Genomic DNA, 18,912 nt, shown 5'->3' with positions numbered 1-18,912 from the left:
ACTTTGCAGATGTGATTAAGAGTATGGACCTTGAGGCAGTAAAATTATTCAGGTCAGTTGATTCTAATCACATAAATCCTTAAAAGTAGAGAACCTTTGCTGGCTGTGTTAGAGAGATGAGATGGATAAAGAAAGAGGAGAACCTTGAGAAGTGAGAGTATTAAAAAATGGAGGAGGGGGTCTCTTTTGGTTCTATGGTGCCTCTAAAACAGTCATCCCACAAGTTTATGGCTTTAACAAACAGGAATTTATTCTCTTACAGTTTCTGAGGCTAGACGTCCAAGTTCAAAGTGCCAGCTCTATGGTCTGGATGAAAGTTCCTCAACCTTGGGCTTCAGCTCTGCCTCTTGCTCCCAGCCCATTGAAGCTGGAGGCTTCTCTTAACTCAGGCAGCTGCTGGTGCTGAGGCTGACAAACCCAAGGTTGACAAGTCAAATGGCACAGTCCCAAGATTATTAAGCAGCATGGCAGGCTACTAGTTCAAATCCAAAAACAGTCTCAAGATTGGCAGACAATGTGACAGGCCACTGAGATGAAGACTCAGCCAAATGCAGGCTCCAGATATGCCAAAAAGCTCAAGACTTTCCTTAATGTGTCCTCTTAATGTACTAGAACCAGACCACATCCCTAAGGCAGCTACTCAGCTGCTTACAATAGATTCTACTATGGATTTGATTACCAGTCTCATTATGGAGAATAACTACATCCACCTGCCCAGCCACTCAAAGCTAGACTCAGCCAAGTTGACACATAACCTTAACTACCACAGAGGCCATGAGCCATGGGATGCAGGTGACCTCTAGAAGTTGGGAACAACCCTCAGCTGACAGCAAGGAAATGGAGACCTCAGTCCCACAACCACAAGAACGGATTTCTGCCAAGATGAATAAGCAAGGAAATAGATCATACTCCAGGCCCTCCAGAAAGGAATGCAGCCCTGTGGACACTTTGATTTTAGCTCAGTGAGACTTATGTCAGACTTATGACCTGTAGTAAGATAAGCTTCTGGAAAGATTTACAGCCTTGGAAACCCTATGGGCCCATTATGGAAGAATTTTAGTTAACTGTAGAATGCCATCAAGGATGTCAATGATACTTAACCCAGAGCCAAAAGCAAAGTGACCAGCCTCACATTTTTCAAGACTGTCCTGTCTTTAGACAAGAAAAGTGTTGCTAAATCTCTCAAAAGCATAAAAGCAATTGATTGTTGCACTCTTGTGCAGTGGCATGGTGCTTTTTCATAGGCAACTTAAAATAGCATTGGGTTTTAGTTAGATATGTTGTGACTACAGATCACTTTTAGGTTCTGTAAACTGCTTTTATGATTAATCGTTATTCCTTCTATTTTTTGCTTCTTCATGTTGTGTTTTTAGAAACTATTTACATTTTATTAAGCCGAAAGTAATAAATTTTTTTTTTCATATTTTGTAACCTAAGAAGACTGTGTTAGTTGCAATATATTGATTACAGTCAAGGAACAAAAAAGAAAATATCATCATTGTTAAGGAGTTAATGTTGTTGTTGTTATGTACCATTGAGTCGGACCCAACTCATAGCGACCCCTCCTTGGGTTTCCTAGGCAATGTCACTATGGAAGTAGATTGCCCAACCTTCCTTCTGAGGAGTGGCTGGTGGGTTTGAACTGCCAGCCTTCTGGTTAGCAGTCAGATGCCGTAGGCACTACGTTACCAGAGCTCCCAAGGAGTTAATAGTTAATTAATATTTAATAGTTATTAAATAGTTAAATTAGCTATGCAGTTATGCATAGTTAATTGAACTGTTTCACGAGATTGACCAACTCATTGCCAGCTAACAACAAGAAATGAGGAAAGAAGGATTAAAATGTTACCATTTTGTACTTCCTAATGAGTTAGTCCACCATTCATCTGTTAATTTGTTGTGCTGTGTTGGCTTGTGTGCTGCTGTCATGCTGGAAGCTATGCCACAAGTATTCAAATACCAGCAGTGTCACCCATGGTAGACAGGTTTCAGTGGAGTGCCCGGACTTAAACTAGGAAGAAAGACCTGTTGGTGAACAACTTCTAAAAAAGTCAGGAAAAGTGTGTCTCATAGTTTAATCCTTTCAACATACGTATTCAATCTGTATGTTGAGCAAATAATCCAAGAAGCTGGACTATATGAAATAAAACACAGCATCAAGATTGGAGGAAGATTCATTAACATCCTGCGATATGCAGATAACACAACACTGCTTTGCTGGAAGGAAGAGGACTTGAAGCATTTATTGATAAAGATCAAAGTCTACAGCCTTCAGTCTGAATTACACCTTAACATTAAAAAAAAAAAAATTCCTTACAACTGGTCCAATAAGCAGGCAACATTATGATAAACAGAAAGAAGATTGAAATTATGAAGAATTTCCTTTTACTTGGATCCATAATTATTGCCCAAGAAATCAAAAGACTTATTGCATTGGGCAAATTTGTTTTAAAAGATCTCTTTAAAGTCTTAAAAAGCAAAAATAGTGCCTTGAGCGTAAGGTGCACTTGACCCAAGCCATGGTATTTTCAGTCACTTTATATGCATATGGAAGCTGGACAATGAATAATGAGGAAGACTGGTGAAGTATTGATGCATTTGTATTATAGTGTTGGCAAAGAATATTGAATATACTTTGTGGCATAGACTGCCACAAAAACAAACAGATTTGTCTTGGAAGACATACAACCATTATACTCTTTAGCAGTAAGGATGGTGAGACTTGTCTCATTTACTTTGGACATGTTTTCAGGAGGGACCAGTTTCTGGAGAAGGACATCATGCTTTGTAGAGTGTCAACAAAAAAGAGACAGACCTTCAATGAGATGGACTGCCACAGTGTCTGCCACAGTAGACTCAAACATAGCAATGATTGTGAGGATGGTGCAGGATTGAGTGGTTCTTTATTCTGTTGTACATAAGGTTGCTTTAGTTGGAATCAACTCTATGGCATGTAACAACAGCAATGAATTAGTGGATCTAGGCAGTGATCATCATTTACTAACAGTATAAAATGAAAGATGGACATTAAATGCTTCCTGATGGAATTGTGTAACACCACCTGTGGTGCAATGAATTACTTGGTATGGCTCTTCTAGCCATGGTCTTTGTGACTTCCACAAAATGGCTAGGTGGGACTATGTAAATATGAGGTGCTTGTGGCCCACCAAGAGGTTTGGATAGTTTGCTGATAATGTAAATAGAGTACATGGCATCTTTAAGGGGTGGGACCATGCAAGTAAGATATATAGAACCCCAATGTGGTGATTGGTCAGGTTTGCCATTCCAAAGCCTAAAATAAGCCATCCTAGAGGTGGAAAAGGAGGATCTCACTACCATCAAGACAGAAGAAGCAGGTGTGGAGTACATCCTTGGACCCAAGGTCCTTGCGCTAGACCTCCTCCACCCAAGAGAGAGTGAGCTGTAATACTTTGCTGAGACAGCAGAAAGATGGCAGAGAGACAATGGCAGCAGAGCTAACAGAACTGAGAGACTAGCACGAGACAGAGCAGCAGGCTTTCTGGCCACAGAGAAAGCTGAGTGCCTTTGGGTAGGAGGTTTGCTGGTGGAGTAGGGTGCACCTCTCAGCCAAGCTAAAAGAGCTTGCTCAGGCAAGTCAGAGGCCAGGCTGAGAGGCCATGAGCTAAAGAGAGGTGTGTCTGAGGGCATGGCCTAGGGGAGAGGCTGTCCGGATCAAAGAATTTTATGTGTTCCTGAACCTGAATTAGATTATTGAACCCAGCAGAGAAGTAGAGTGTGTTGTGGGAGAGACAGTTGATGTCCAAATTGGTACAAAGGTTGGAGGGTGGTGGCATGTCTTGACTTCCACCTCATGGAAATCAGTCTGGGCTGTTGATGTTCATCTTGATTCTCTCTTCCCTATGTGAAGTTTAGAAGAGGTCAGACAAAACCACCACCATCATTTTTGGATCACCTATGAAGTAGTCTTGCCAAAAAATAGAACCTGGATCTGATCAAAACTGTAGATCTAGCTACTAATTTTCAAGAAATACAAGGGGCAGAGGAGCAGGTAAATGACACCATGAGAATGTAAATAACAACATCCAATCTGTGGGTAACTCTACAGGACAAATGACCCAATTTCTTCAACAACAACAAAATTGTAAGGGGAAGAAAAAGATGCAGAAGGGGAAATTATAAATCTAAAAAGATCTAAAGGAGCTCTAGTAGCGTAGCGCCTAAGGCACTTGCCTGCTAACTAGAAGGCTGGCAGTTCAGACCCATCAGCCACTTCTCAGAAGGAAGGTTGGGCAATCTACTTCCATAGTGATACTGCCTCAGAAACCCAAGGAGGGGTTGCTATGAGTCAAGTCTGACTCAACGGCACATAACAACAACAACAAAGAGGTCTAAATGACCTGTCAATCAGCTGTATTGATTGGATCTTATTTGATCTTGATTACAGGCAAATTGGAAAAAAGAAAAGACAGTTGGAAGAACTTGAGTAGTTAAAACATTTGTTTTATTTATTTTTAGGGGTAATAAAGGTATTTGAGATTATGTTAAAGAGTCTTTGTGTTTTAGTGATATACACTAAAATATTTCATGATTGAATTATAGAGCTGTCTGAGATTAGGTAGAAAATAATCTGGTCTAGAGAGAAATATGTGATGGTATACATGAAATACGATTAGCCATGACCAGATAATTTTGGGAAGCTGGGTAATGCACAGGTGAGGGTTCATTGTACAAGTGGTTCTTAAATTGTGGTGTCTCAATTGGTAGCTTCAGAACCACCTGGGAACTTTTTAGAAATGCAAATTCTTAGTGTTCCACCTCACATCAGGAACAACAGTAGTGCAGTTGCTGAAACACTCAGCTGCTAACTGAAAGGTAGATGGTTCAAATCCACCAGCTGCTCCAAAGAAGAAAGATGAGGCAGTCGGCTTCTGTAAAGATTTATAGCCTTAGAAACGATATGGGCCAGTTCTACTCTGCCCTAGGGTCACTATGAGTCTGAATTAACAGTGGTTTTGGTTTTTGGTTCACACCAGATCTACTGAATCAGAAACTCTTAGCATAGGGTCAAGCAATCTTTTAAGGATTCCTCCAGATAATTCTGATACGTTAAAGTTTAACAACCACTGCTTTATATTATTTCTCCTATTTTTGTTTATGTTTGAAATCTTAAAAATACAAAATGAAAAAAAGTTATGTAGACGAATATAGGAAGCCAAAATTTACAAATAAGAATGAGAAGCTAAATTAGAGGTTAAGGCCTAGGTTGTGCAGTTTAGTTTTTTTTTTTTAAGAGTTAGTAGAAGAATAGGCACAGTTCTAAAGGTAAGCCAGTTGTTAATTTTAAATCACAAAGTTTGCTTTTCTTTTATAACAGAAGCTCTACATTAAAATCATCTGGAGGCCTTATAAAACAAAAAACTCAGGCACCACCCCAAGTGACTCTAGATTTAATTGGTTGGATAAGGGCCTGGTCTTTGTGTGTTTTAGACACTCCACAGAAGATTAAATTAGTCTAATAAACAGCCAGTGTTGAGAACTGGTATCTTAACATTATGTGCTTAAGGTCACCTTAAGAGCTTGCTAAAACAGTGTCTTGGCCTCCATCCCAGAGTCTGATTTAGTCAGTTGGGGTGGAACCCATAAATTTTTGCATTTCTAATAAGTTCACAGGCCATACTTATGCCGCTGGTCTGAGGACCACATTTTAAATAACATTATCCTAAAGTAAGTAGTTAAGTTACAGAAAAACATAAACGTAAGTGGGAGAGTTATTTAAAAATTTATCTTGAGGATGAATTTTACTGACACAGAACTATTAAATTACATCTAAGGAGGCTGTTTCATTCTATTCCAGCAGGTAGTTGTTGTTGTTATGTTCCCTCGAGTCGGACCCGACTCATAGTGACCCCTCCTTGGGTTTCCGAGGCAGTATCACTACGGAAGTAGGATTGCCCAGCCTTCCTTCCGAGGAGTGGCTGGTGGGTTTGAACCGCCAGCCTTCTGGTTAGCGGTCAAGTGCCTTAGCCTCTTTGCTACCAGAGCTCCTAGCAAGTAGTAATGCAGTGAATATACCATGGCATGTTGAGGAACAGAAGACACTTAGATGGTTAATAATCTTTAAAGAAATAAATAATCTTTTTGAATTGCCAATAAAATGATTAAATTTACTGATATGACAAAATGTAACCTTGCTCCCAAATAAAAAAGCTGAAAGTGTGAAACTGCTAAAAACATGCTCTCACTGACAGCCATATACGAGAAAATACAAAATACATAACCAAAAATCAGACCCACTGCCACAAAATCAAACCTGTTCTCTGTTGATTTGGTTGTGCTAGTATAGTTTTTAGATTACTACAGTAATCTAAAACAAAGACAAATAATTTCTTAATTTTAAAAATTGTCAGTTTAATATAACTTGGCTATCATGGCACTATTCTTTGCAATTTGATTTTAGGGGTAAGTTAGATGTTGTAGATTTTATTTTTGTTGGTTCATGTGGACTGTAAAGAAATCAGAGGAATAGAAAATATAGTAATAATAAAAGCTCAATATTTTTTTCCATTTTCTACTCTCAGGATGATGCTCCATAAGTTCTTAGATAAATATTTCTGTGTTTAATTTTAGTAGGACATTTCTTTCTCACTGATTTGAATCTTTTGACTTTTAAAACCATACTTAAATAGTTTTAAAGTATAAAGCTAAATTTTAAAATGCACTTTAAAGTAAAATCTCTGTTTCATATCATGAGAATAGTCTAGATTTAGAATGAAAGAGAGGTGTGTCATAATCCTGGTCCGAGCCATTAAATATTAGATATTAAAAAATCAAGTTTGATTTGTTGGTATCAACCACTTACAGTCTTTATGTAAAATAGTTGTTGTTGTTGTTGTTATGTGCCATCAAGTCAAACCCGACTCGTAGCGACCCCTCCTTGGGTTTCCGAGGCAGTATCACTACGGAAGTAGGATTGCCTAACCTTCCTTCCGAGGAGATGTAAAATAGTAGTCATGTAATATTTCATAAAAATTCTTGTTCATTTTGTCAAATACAAATGAGTTTCATTTTATTGACAGAAGCAAAGTATTTGTATTTTTGTACTTCCAAACTCTGGTGATAGAAAAGTTAAAGCATTGGGCTATTAACCAAGATGTTCCAACCTACCAGCTGCTCTTCAGGAGAAAGATGAGGCAGTCTCCTTCCGTAAAGTTTTATAGCCTTGAAAGCCCTGTGGGGCAGTTCTACTCCTTCCTATAGAGTCTCTGTGAGTTGCAATTGGCTTGATGGCAGTGGCTTTACACTTGATTTTGGCTGATTTTCTCCACTTAATTTTCAAAAGATAACTTCAAGTATTATATATATAAATTCATTTTTTAATATATGCTACTTAATTTTGGAAAAAGAAGGCTTTGACATTTTTATGTGGACAACGAAGCAAACCTTATGGTTTGTTTTCATTAGCTGCTGCTTTTATAACTTCATATAGGATCTTAGCATAGCAGCAGTTAGTGGCTTGATGCGCAGGAGACAGGTGTGGAAAAATTGTCAGTGAGTAGTACAAGAGTCTTCAGCATTTTAATCCTGTCTATGAACTTTTATGGGAGCTCTGGTAGCATAGTGCCTAAGGCACTTGACTGCTAACCAGAAGACTGGCGATTCAAACCCCCCAGCCACTCCTCAGAAGGAAGATGGGGCAATCTACTTCCGTAGTGATACCACCTCGGAAACCCAAGGAGGGGTTGCCATGAGTTGGGTCTGACTTGAGGGTACATAACAACAACAACAACATAAACTTTTATTGGGATGAAAGTCTAGTTTTGCAGAAGTGTCAGTAAACCGTTTTCTACTTTCTAGTTTCTCGAAATTTGTCGTCAGAATTAGCCCAGACCTAATACTGAATATTTTGGAAAATGTATTAATGTAAAGCAAAAGTAAATACCCACCCAAGACCAGCAACAACAACAGGAAATATTAAGACTTGATTTGATGGTACTGTAAGGTTGGAAGAATATAAATATCATGTATGTAAATTTTGTCAAATATGATCCTTCTAGCAAATGTTTATGCTACATCTGAAAAACAAAAGAAAATGCATATAAGGCCACTTTTCAAAACTTTTGTGTTTTTTTTTCCCTTAACTGTTTATTTACACAGATACACAGAATCTTTTATGCTAATTGATACTTATTAATATCTCTAGATGGGAGCTCTGGTAGCGTAGTGCCTAAGGCACTTGAATGCTAACCAGAAGGCTGGTGGTCAAACCCACCAGCCACTCCTCAGAAGGAAGATGGGGCAATCTACTTCCGTAGTGATACTGCCTGGGAAACCCAAGGAGGGGGGTTTGCTATGAGTCGGGTCGACTCAACGGCACTAAACAACAACAATATACCTAAATAACTTTCCCTAAGAGATAAATAGGTTCTGTTGTTGTTATGTGCCATCGAGTCAGACCTGACTCATAGCGACCCCTCCTTGGGTTTCCGAGGCAGTATCACTATGGAAGTAGATTGCCCCATCTTCCTTTCGAGGAGTGGCTGGTGGGTTTGAACCTCTAGCCTTTTGGTTAGCAGACAAGTGCCTTAGGCACTATGCTACCAGAGCTCCCTAAGAGGGGTTAAAAGGCAATCTGATGGCAGCTAGAAAAAGGAGAGGTTATAGTTATTACATTTGTAAAGAAAAAGAAAAAATGTGTATAAAATATATATCATTTGCCCTGTACTCTCATGATTTAGGATGTATTAGATGTTCAGGTCCTTTGGTGACACATGATTAAGTGCTTAATTGCTAACCTAAAGGTTGGTGGTTGGAACCCACCAAGTGGCACCATGGAGAAAAGGCCTGGTGCTCTGTATCCATAAAGATTACATAAAGAGTGGAACCCTGTAGAGTTGTTCTACTCTGTAACACATGGGGTTGCCATGTTCTGAATGGACTGCAAAGGTGTTTTTTTTTTTTTTTTTCAGAGATGTTAATAGTTACATTTTGTGTTTAGTTTCAGTTTTTAGTGACATTGTTGAAATAAGGTAATCAATAAGTTTTAGATATAAGTACTATTGAGATCCTTAAGAATTAATAGTGAGATGCCCTAGTGTTTTCTATAGAATATGTATGCTTACCTGTTCAATATTATTACTTAAAAGTAATAATGTGAATTTAAATAATGTGGTTTTTTTTTTTGTAGTTCTTGAGAGATTCATGTATTATTTTATTAGGTTATTCTCCTATGTACTTTAAAAATGATATCTTCTGTTTCAGTACAGTATAATTTTCTTTAAAAATATTTAAATAATTCTGGAATAAAGATACATTATTTAAAAGGTTATCTTAATGCAATTTAAGATTTGCTTACAATTTTTTTTCATTAAACAGATTTTTCTCTTGCTCTTTGTTATCCAGTGGTCATATGCTTTAGAAAAGCCCAACACTGGCAGCATATTTAATATTGCATGGTCAATTGATGGTACTCAGATTGCTGGAGCCTGTGGAAATGGGCATGTTGTTTTTGCACATGTAGTGGAGCAGCGTTGGGAGTGGAAAAATTTTCAAGTTACATTAACTAAAAGAAGGACCATGCAGGTATGATTATGTTCTGTTGTTGATTATAAGTGCTGCTTTTCTAATTAGTTCACTGTACAGAATGTAGAATTATCTTCATTATTAAATGGAAATCTTTTTGAAAAATTTAAGTCAAGTTTATGATAATTCAATAACATTAGAAATATTTTAACTACTCCAGTAATGACTTTGGATGCCATAAAATAAGAATCTTTTATTGATGTAGAACCAAGTGCCCATAGCTGCTGCAGTTATGGGTTTGTGGCAGAGATAGTGAAACCTGAAGCATTTAGGGAATATGTAGATCAATTGTGGAAGAAGGGAGAAGCTGTGACTAATGGGAGCAAGCTAGATTTAACTCCTGGATCAGACTTTGAGGTATGCCTAACATGCTAGCTACTGACAAGGTAGCTTTAATTATTAATAATTGTATGAGTTTATTTACTTTTTTTTTTTTTTTAAGAATTACCTAAGGCAAGACAAAATGAGAAGTGGTATGAAAGTCTTATTGGGAGTTAGAAAGAAAAATAGATAACTTTTGAGTTTGAAATACTTTTTGGATTAAGACGGAAGGGTTGGAATGTGGCAATAAAATGAGATCAGCACGTCAGTGGGAGGGGATAAGCTTCTTAAGGGCATAAATAGTAAATGTCATTCAGTTTTGTTTCCTTACAGGGCTTTGCTCAATGCCTTGTATATAATAAGCATTCAGTAAATATTTTAAAAGTTAGTTGAAGAAAGATTAAAGGAGGCCAGAAGCAATGTGGTAATGGCAAGCCCTCTCCCAAAGAAAGAGAGATACTACGTTCTTGCTTCTTTCTTTTACCTGCATCAGTTCCCTCCAGTCTTCAGTATTCAGAATTCAGATTATTATAACTACTATAAAATTTTGGAAGCAAAATTTCTTGATCAGATCCATTCAGATATTCAGTTGGCCCATTATGAAGTTATGGGGCATAGTCCACATGATTGTAAGTTTGGGGGTCTCCAGGACTACGCTTAGTTTCAATAGTTCACCAGAAGGATTCACAGAACTCATTGAAAGCTATTATACTCATGGTTGTGGTTTATTACAGTTAAAGTATATAGATTAAAATCTGCCAAGGGAAGAGGTATATAGAGCAGAATCTAGTAAGTTTCCGTATGCAAAATTTCTAGTTGTCTTGTCACTTTGGTGTCATAGACAGTGTACTTTCCTGTAATAATATGCACAAAGTATTTCTAGTTTAAAGAGATTCACTTGAGCCTTGGTATCCAGAGTTATTTTGGGTACTCCATCAGGCACAGTTGACTGTTCACATGGCTGATTCAGTCTCCAGCCTTTCCAGAGGTCAAGGTGATACTATGTGACCCAAACCATTATACTAAACTACACTGTTGAAGTATCTGGTATATCCCAAAGCCCCTATACAAACAAAGACCCTCATATCACGTATAGCATTCCAGGAAGGACCTAGAGATTACTTCCAGAAGTTGAATACAAAGATCAGACTTCTTTTTGGACAAGGTTAAATTTTTACTACATACCATGTGTCCTTTTTTTTTTAATTTGGCTAATATGGTCATCACATTCGTAATGATTAGGTGCATTATAATTTTTCTGCTGTCTATTTATTTTTAAAGATTGAGTGATGGTGAAGATTAAAATGCAATAATGTATGTAAAACAAAAATAAACAATAGCTATTACTAGTATAATTATAGCTATACATAGGATTAAGTGAATATTTTAGAAATATGCAAACTAAATTTTTTCGATTTATATCACTCTGAGGCATCTAAAGATTATGTCAGGTGGAAGTATTAGATTATACAAGTAGTAGGAGATTAAATCTAGCATTGTCCTGGAATCATTAGGGTATTGAGTACATTTTAAAATTTAGCATGGGACATTTCTAATGTGGGCTTTACCATATTTTTGAAATTATAACAATTACCAGAGGGTCTTTAGTTTATTATTATGGCTGGAATTTTTTATTCTGGTTTGGCTCGTATGTTCCAGACTCACCTAAAAGGGAATTTATCCCTGTGCTGCTTTAGGCAATATGAATTTTTTTAAAAAAACTGAAATGAAATTTTAAAATAATCATTATCCTTTTCCTGCAATATACAGCTACTAGTTTTTATTGTGGTATATATAAATGGAGAACAGATTGAAGTTGTCAGGGATTTCATTTTACTTGGATCCACAGTCAACACCCATGGAAGCAGCAGTCAGGAAATCAGGTGTCATATTGCACTGGAAAATCTGTTGCAAAAGAGCTCTTTAAAGAGTTAAGAAGCAAAGATGTCACTTTGAAGACTAAGGTGCGCCTATCCCAAGCCATGGTATTTTCAGTCACCTCATCTGGTGTGAAAGCTGGACAATGAATAAGGAAGATTGAAGAAGAATTGATGCTTTTGAATTGTAGTGTTGGTGAAGAATACTGAAAACACCATGGACTGCCAGAAGAATAAACAAATCTGTTCTGGAAGAAGTGTAGCTGGAATGCTCCTTGGAAGCAAGAATGGCCAGACTTCATTTCACCTATTTTGGTCATGTTTTCCAAAGGGATTGTTCCCTGGAGAAGGGTATCATGCTTGGTAAAGTAGAGGCTCAGCAAAGAAGGGGAAGGCCTTCAAATGAGATGGATTGACACAGTGGCTGCAATGATGGGCTCAAGCATAGCAAGGATTGTGAGGATAGCACAGGATGAAGCAGTGTTTTGTTCTGTTGTACCTAGGGTTGCTATTAGTCAGAGCCAACTTGACAGCACCTAACAATAGCATATAGATAGATAGATAGATAGATAGATAGATAGATATAAAGGAAGACATTTGCCATTTCAACATTGTTTACATATATAATTCAGTGACATTAATTACATTCGTATGTTTTGCACCCATCACCACTATCCTGTTCCAAATTTTCATATCAATCTTAAAAGAAGTTCAGTGCTTATTAAGCAATAACTCCTTCTTTTCCCCTTCTTCAGTTTCTTGTGTGCCACTGAGTTGATTCTAACTCTCAGTGACCCTGTAGGACAGAGGAGAACTGCCCCACAGAGTTTTCCAGGCTGCAATCCTCATAGGAGCTGATAGGACTTTTCTCCTACAGAGCCACTAGGTGGGTTTGAACCACCAACCCCCTGATTAGCAACAACCATTGTGCCACCAGAGCTCCCTTCCTACCCCTGGTAACCACTAATAAACTTGGTCTCTCGAGATTTCATATCATAGTTATTTTCTGTCATTAAGAACATGCCATTTACCATACACGAAATTGATTAGCTACTCTGGGTGATGAACTGTAGTTTGAAAAAGGATCTTCCATACCTTGTTGCTTCATTCAACACTGCTTAGTTCTTTATTTTCAATCAGGGCTGGACTAATTCCTGTGAGTTCTCAGACTCCCTCACCTACTCAGTTCTGGGGAATCTCAGCAGCTTGGATTTGGGACCTCTAGTAACATTGTCGTCACTTAATCACAGAGTACATAGCCAGGAAGGGAGCCCTGGTTGTGCAGTGGTTGAAGTGCTTGGCTGACAACCAAAAGATCAGTGGTACACACCTACCAGGCACTCTGTGGGGGAAAGATGTAACAGGCTTCTTCCGTAATGATTACAGCCTTGAAAACCCAGTGGGTCAGTTCCACTGCACCCCATAGGGTTGCCATGAGCCAGAATCAACTTGAGGGCAGTGAGATTTTTGGTCTTGGTTTAGTATGTAGCCAGGAATGAGCCTCTCTCTTCCAAGTGGTGGGGTGACAACCTAGGCAGCCCAGTAAGGGAGACGATTTGGTTCATCAAAGTTCTCCTGAAGCAAGGCCTCCCTGAAGACATCAGCCAAGTTCACAGTGTCCTCAAGGGCTCAGTTTTCTGTCTGAGTAAGACTCTTAGGCTTGAAATAACAACAGCCAGGGGTGTATCTAGGGTATGGCAGGTATGGCATGTGCCCTGGGCACCAACTGAGGGGAGGTACCAATGAGTAGTCTCCATTCACCATTGTAGTTTCCATCACCACCTGTGAAAGAGCATTCAACAACTTAAAACTAATTGTCATAGGTGCTATTTTCCATAGGTATGACTCTGGCAGCAGCAACCTTCTGTTGAGAGTTCAGCACATGCCAGACATTTATGGATGAACAAGAATCTTCTCAAAAGATTCTTTGCCCTATTTTCCCTTTTCTACAGATGAAACAGTTCATTCATTCAGCAAAATATGAGCACCTATTATGTGTGACTGTATGGAGAATAGACAACAGAGGGTAAGGTGGAAGCAGGGGGACCTGTGAGGAGCCATTCCAGTCAGGGGGTGCTGGGCCAGAACAGTGGTGATAGAGATGATGCAAAGTGGTCAGGTTCTGGTTATCTTTTGAAGATAGAAAGGATATGAGGTGCTGACAGATTGACTATAGTGTTTTAATAGAAAGGATGACTCAAAAGATTTTGAGTCATTTGGTTGGGTGGGGAAAGTTTCAAGTGGCACAGGTTTGGGCAGAGGAATATCTACAGAAAATAACTTCTATGGCAAGCATTGAAATTGCACCCCTGTCCAAACATCTGACACCCATTTTTAGATAACTTTACCATAATATTAGCTCCAAAATACAAGTCAAGCTCGTTCATCTCTTAACAGATTATGGCATACACAAAAATTACTTTCTCTGGTCAGAATTGGTCTGTGATGAGCTCAAAGTCATTTTTTTTTTTTTTTTTTTTCCAGTTTCATCACTTTCTACTCTCAGCAGACCAAAATCACATGGTCAGGCAATATGGACCTTAAGACATCTGTTTATAATTTGAATAATTTGAATAATGACAGACCTCTACAATCAGAATTTTCAATAGTGAATTTTCCTAAACCTGTATTAACAACCAGTTTGTTTGCCTGGCATACCATTTTGGTATTGGGAAAAAAAAAAAAACAACTACTACCGTGTGACTTACTTATGTTTCTAGGAGAGGATGACATTTTGAATGTTTAAAAAATCATTAGGAGCTCAGGCTTCTGGAGAAGATGGTGTCATAAATTCATACTTGGAAGGAAGATACATATCTTTGTTTCCAAAGAGAACTATAATATGTAAAAGATAAGATGAAAAAAATAAAAACTTATCTGGACCCAAAACAAGATAAGCATCTGTGGAACAAAAATGCAAAATTAGGAGTAGGTTTGAAGTTTCTAGCCTGCTTGACTCCAGGTCTAGAAGCAGTCAGAGGCAATGAGGAAAGTGAATCCCACTGGCTAATGGAACTAAAAGTTTGAAATCAGAGCATGGAAGTCTGTAGCATAGCTCCTTTTTCTCCTTTTTTAAGGGGACCTTGCAAAAGCCACAGTCAACTGCTATGTGGAACTACATATGTGTAGTTGTGGGCTTAGAAAGTTTGAGGATTGATTTACAGGTTACCACCAACAGTTGGGGACTGCACAATGCTAAGGGACACCATTTACATAGGCCTCGAGTTATGCAGTACACCACCTACACAAGTCATGTATCTGTGGCCCTTTAGACAAAGCTCAGCATTTTCAATGAAAGCTCTCTTCACCTTTATCAAAAGAAACTGAGTCAATAATAAAATTAATCTGTCAGATGAGATTTATTCAGGCAGAAGATTTGAGAAACAGGTAGCGTCAACTCATATGTGATATCCACAGTGATAGGCTTATATTGACGAAACTCTGAAAACAAAAGAAACTTATTTTTGATTGGCTTATACAATTTACTGTTGAAATGCTGTATGGAAATGATATCAGAATCTCATTTGTCAACGAGAGTGGCTTAAGTTTAGGTAAAGAAAAGTCTTAGGGGCATTGTCCTCTGAACACTCATGTCATTTTCTCAACTACGTGACTCCATGTTTATTTTATTTAACACATTGTTCTAATTAAAAACTGGTTGATTCCTGAGACCAATGTTTTTCCCACAGCCTTTTAAAGTAGGAATGTTTTCCTTCTATACGCCATGCATCACTGGGTGTAGCCATTCTTTTTATATCTCAAAAGTATTTGGCCTAAGACATATCCTACACTGATATAGCTTCATTAACATAAAAAAGAAAACCCTATTCCCAAATGGGATTATACCCACAGGTATTCATTGTTGTGAAATGTTGTCAATTGTCACTCATACTGTAGGACAGAGTAGAACTGCCCATGGGGATTTCTAGGCTGTAATCTTTACCAAGTCTTTTCCTCTGTGGAGGTGGGTTTGAACCACTGACCTTTTGGTTAGCAGCAGTATGCTTAACCCTTGTGGCACTAGAGCTCCTTTTACAGATATAGGAGCTAGGATTTACAACATATATTTTTGAGGGACACAGTTCAATCCATAACAATCCCAAACAGAAACTTTATACCCATTAAACAGTAGCTCTCCATTGCCTCCTTACCCTGGCCTATGTAAACTCCTATTCTACTTTTTGTCTCTATGAATTTACCTATTCTAGGTCTAAATATATTTTTTATAGTTGGTTATATTACTGAACAAACTATACACATTGCATTTAGTTAATTTGTCTCTTAAGTCTTTTTAAACCTGAAAGAGTTCCTCCTTTTTTATTTACTTGCAATTTATTTGTTAAGGAAACTAGGTCATTCTATTGAATCTCCCATTCTATTGAATTCTGGATTTACCTGATTACATCCCTGTGGTATGATATTTGACATGTACATCTATCTTCTATATTTCCTATAAACTGGTTATTAGATTTAGATCCTTGGCAACTATACATAATTTATATGTCATGCTATGCATGGCTCATTGCATCACATCAGAAGGCACAAAGTATTGTATGTCACCGCTCCCCCCCCCCCAAAAAAAAAACCCAATGCACTGCCATTGAGTTGGATCCGACTCATAGCAACCCCTCCTTGGGTGTCTGAGGCAGTATCAGTATGGGAGTAGATTGCCCAACCTTCCTTCCGAGGAGTGGCTGGTGGGTTTGAACCACTAGCCTTCCGGTTAACAGTCAAATGCCTTAGGCACTACGCCAGTGATGTTAAAACTCATCAGTGTAGTTATAGACATTGATGATCCTTGTCTATGTTCATTATTTCATTGGGATTATAAAATGGTAATATTATAATACTATCATTACTTCTCCACCACAGCTCAGTCAGTTTGTTGTATTGTGATGGTTGGTGTGTTGTGATGATGCTAGAAGTTATGCCACTGGTATTTCAGATACCAGCATGGTTACCCACAGTGGACAGGTTTCAGTGGAGCTTCCAGACTAAGATAGACTGGAAAGAAGGACAGGGCCATCCACTTCTGAAAATAATTGGCAAGTGAAAACCTTATGAATAGCAGTGAAACATTGTCTAAGATATTACTGAAAAACTTTATGAATAGCCCTGAAATATTGTCTGATATTGTGCCAGAAGATGAGCCCCTCAAGTCAGAAAACACTCAAAATATGATTGGGAAAGAGCTGCCTCCTCAAAATAGAGTCAACCTTAATGATATGGATGGAGTAAAGCTTTCTGGACCTTCATTTGCTGATAGGGCACAGCTCAAAATGAGAAGAAACAGCTGCAAACATTCATTACTAATCGAAACATGGAATGTACAAAGTATGAATTTAGGAAAACTGGAACTTGTCAAAAATGAAATGGAATGCAATATCCTAGGCATTAGTGAGCTGAAATGGACTGGGATTAGCTATTTTGAATTGGATAATCATATAGTTTACTATGTTGGGAGTGATAAATTGAAGAGGAGTGGAGTTACGTTCATCATTAAAAAGAGGATTTGAAGATCTATCATGAAGTATAATGCTATTAGTGATAGGATAATATCCATATGCCTATAAGGAAGACCAGCTAAATACTACTATTATTCAAACTTACACACCAACCACTAAAGCCAAAGATGAAAAATAGAAGATTTTTTATCAACTTCTACAGTCTGAAATTCACCAAACATGCTATCAAGATGTATTGATAATTGCAAGTGATTGATATGCAAATGTTGGAAACAAAGAAGACGCATCAGTAGTTGGGAAAAAAGGTTTTGGTGATAGAAATGACACTAGAGAGCACATGATAGAATTTTGCAAGACCAGTGACTTATTCATTGCAAATACCTTTTTCAACAACATAAACAGTGACTATACATGTGAACCTCGCCAGATGGAATACACAGGAATCAGATCGACTGCATTTGTGGAAAGAAGAGATGGAGAAACTCAGTATCATCAGTCAGAAAAAGGCTAGGAGCTGACTGGCCATCAATTGCTCATATGCAAGTTCAAGTTGAAGCTGAAGAAAATTAAATCCACAAGAGCCAAAATATGATCTTGATTACATCCTAGCTGAATTTAGAGACCATCTGAAGAATAGATTTGACATATTGAACACTAGTGACTGAAGATCAGACGAATTATAGCATGACGTCAAGAACATCCTACATAAAGAAAGCAAAAAGTCATTTAAAAGACAGGAGAGGAAGAAAAGACCAAAATGGATGTCAGAAGAGACTCTGAAACTTGCTCTTGAATGGGGAATAAAATAGCTGAACGGAAGATTTCAAAGGGTGATTCGAGAAGACAAAGAATTATAATGAAATGTTCAAAGATCTGGAATTTCAAAACCAAAAGGGAAGAAAGCTCTTGACATTTCTCAAGCTGAAAGAACTGAAGAAAAAATTCAAGCATCGAGTTGCAATATGGAAGAATTCTATGGGCAAAATATCAAATGATGCAGGAAACTTAAAAAAAAAAAAAGGAAAGAATACAGAGAATCATTGTACCAAAAAGAATTGATCCATGTTCAGGCATTTCAGGAGGCAGCCTGTGATCAAGAACTGATAGTACTGAAGGAAGAAGTCCAACTGTGAAGGAATTGGCAAAAAGAAGACTCCAGGAATTGACCTACTGAGATGTTTCAACAAACAATGCAGTACTGGAGGTGCTCACTTGTTTATACCAAGAAATTTAGAAGACAGCTACCTGGCTAACCAACTGGAAGAAATCTGTATTTGTGCCCACTCCAAATAAAGGTGATTCAACAGAATGTGGAAATTATCGAACAGTATCATTAATATCACCAAAAAACAAACAAACAAAAAAAAAACTCACTTCCATTGAGTCAATTCCAATGCATAGAGACCCCATTAATCATATGCAAGTAAAATTTTGTTGAAGATAAAAAGGTTTGCAGCAGTGTATTGACAGGGAACTGCCAGAAATTCAAGCTAGATTCAGAAGAAAGTGTGGAACAAGGAATATCATTACTGATATCAAATGGTTCTTGGTTGAAAGCAAAGAATACCAGAAAGATGTTTATCTGTGCTTTATTGACTAAGGCAATTCAACTATGTGGATCATAACAAATTAGGGGTAACATTGAGAAGAATGGGAATTCCACAACATTTAATTGTGTTCATATAGAA

General features: G+C 37.8%; 1 protein-coding gene across 1 annotated transcript in view; it reads left to right on the top strand.

The window, feature by feature from the left end:
• Nucleotides 1–18,912, top strand: part of IFT80 (intraflagellar transport 80) — a 259,541-nt gene that overhangs the window by 138,650 nt on the left and 101,979 nt on the right. Inside the window, exon 8 of the mRNA XM_007948772.1 lies at nucleotides 9,382–9,561. Coding sequence (XP_007946963.1) covers nucleotides 9,382–9,561 — 180 coding nt within the window. The remainder of the gene's footprint in view (nucleotides 1–9,381; nucleotides 9,562–18,912) is intronic.

Source organism: Orycteropus afer, unplaced genomic scaffold (assembly GCF_000298275.1).
Source record: "Orycteropus afer afer isolate SDZICR_OR568_19922 unplaced genomic scaffold, OryAfe1.0 scaffold00223, whole genome shotgun sequence".
Lineage (NCBI taxonomy): Eukaryota > Metazoa > Chordata > Mammalia > Tubulidentata > Orycteropodidae > Orycteropus > Orycteropus afer.
This window is presented reverse-complemented; position numbering and strand designations above follow the sequence as displayed.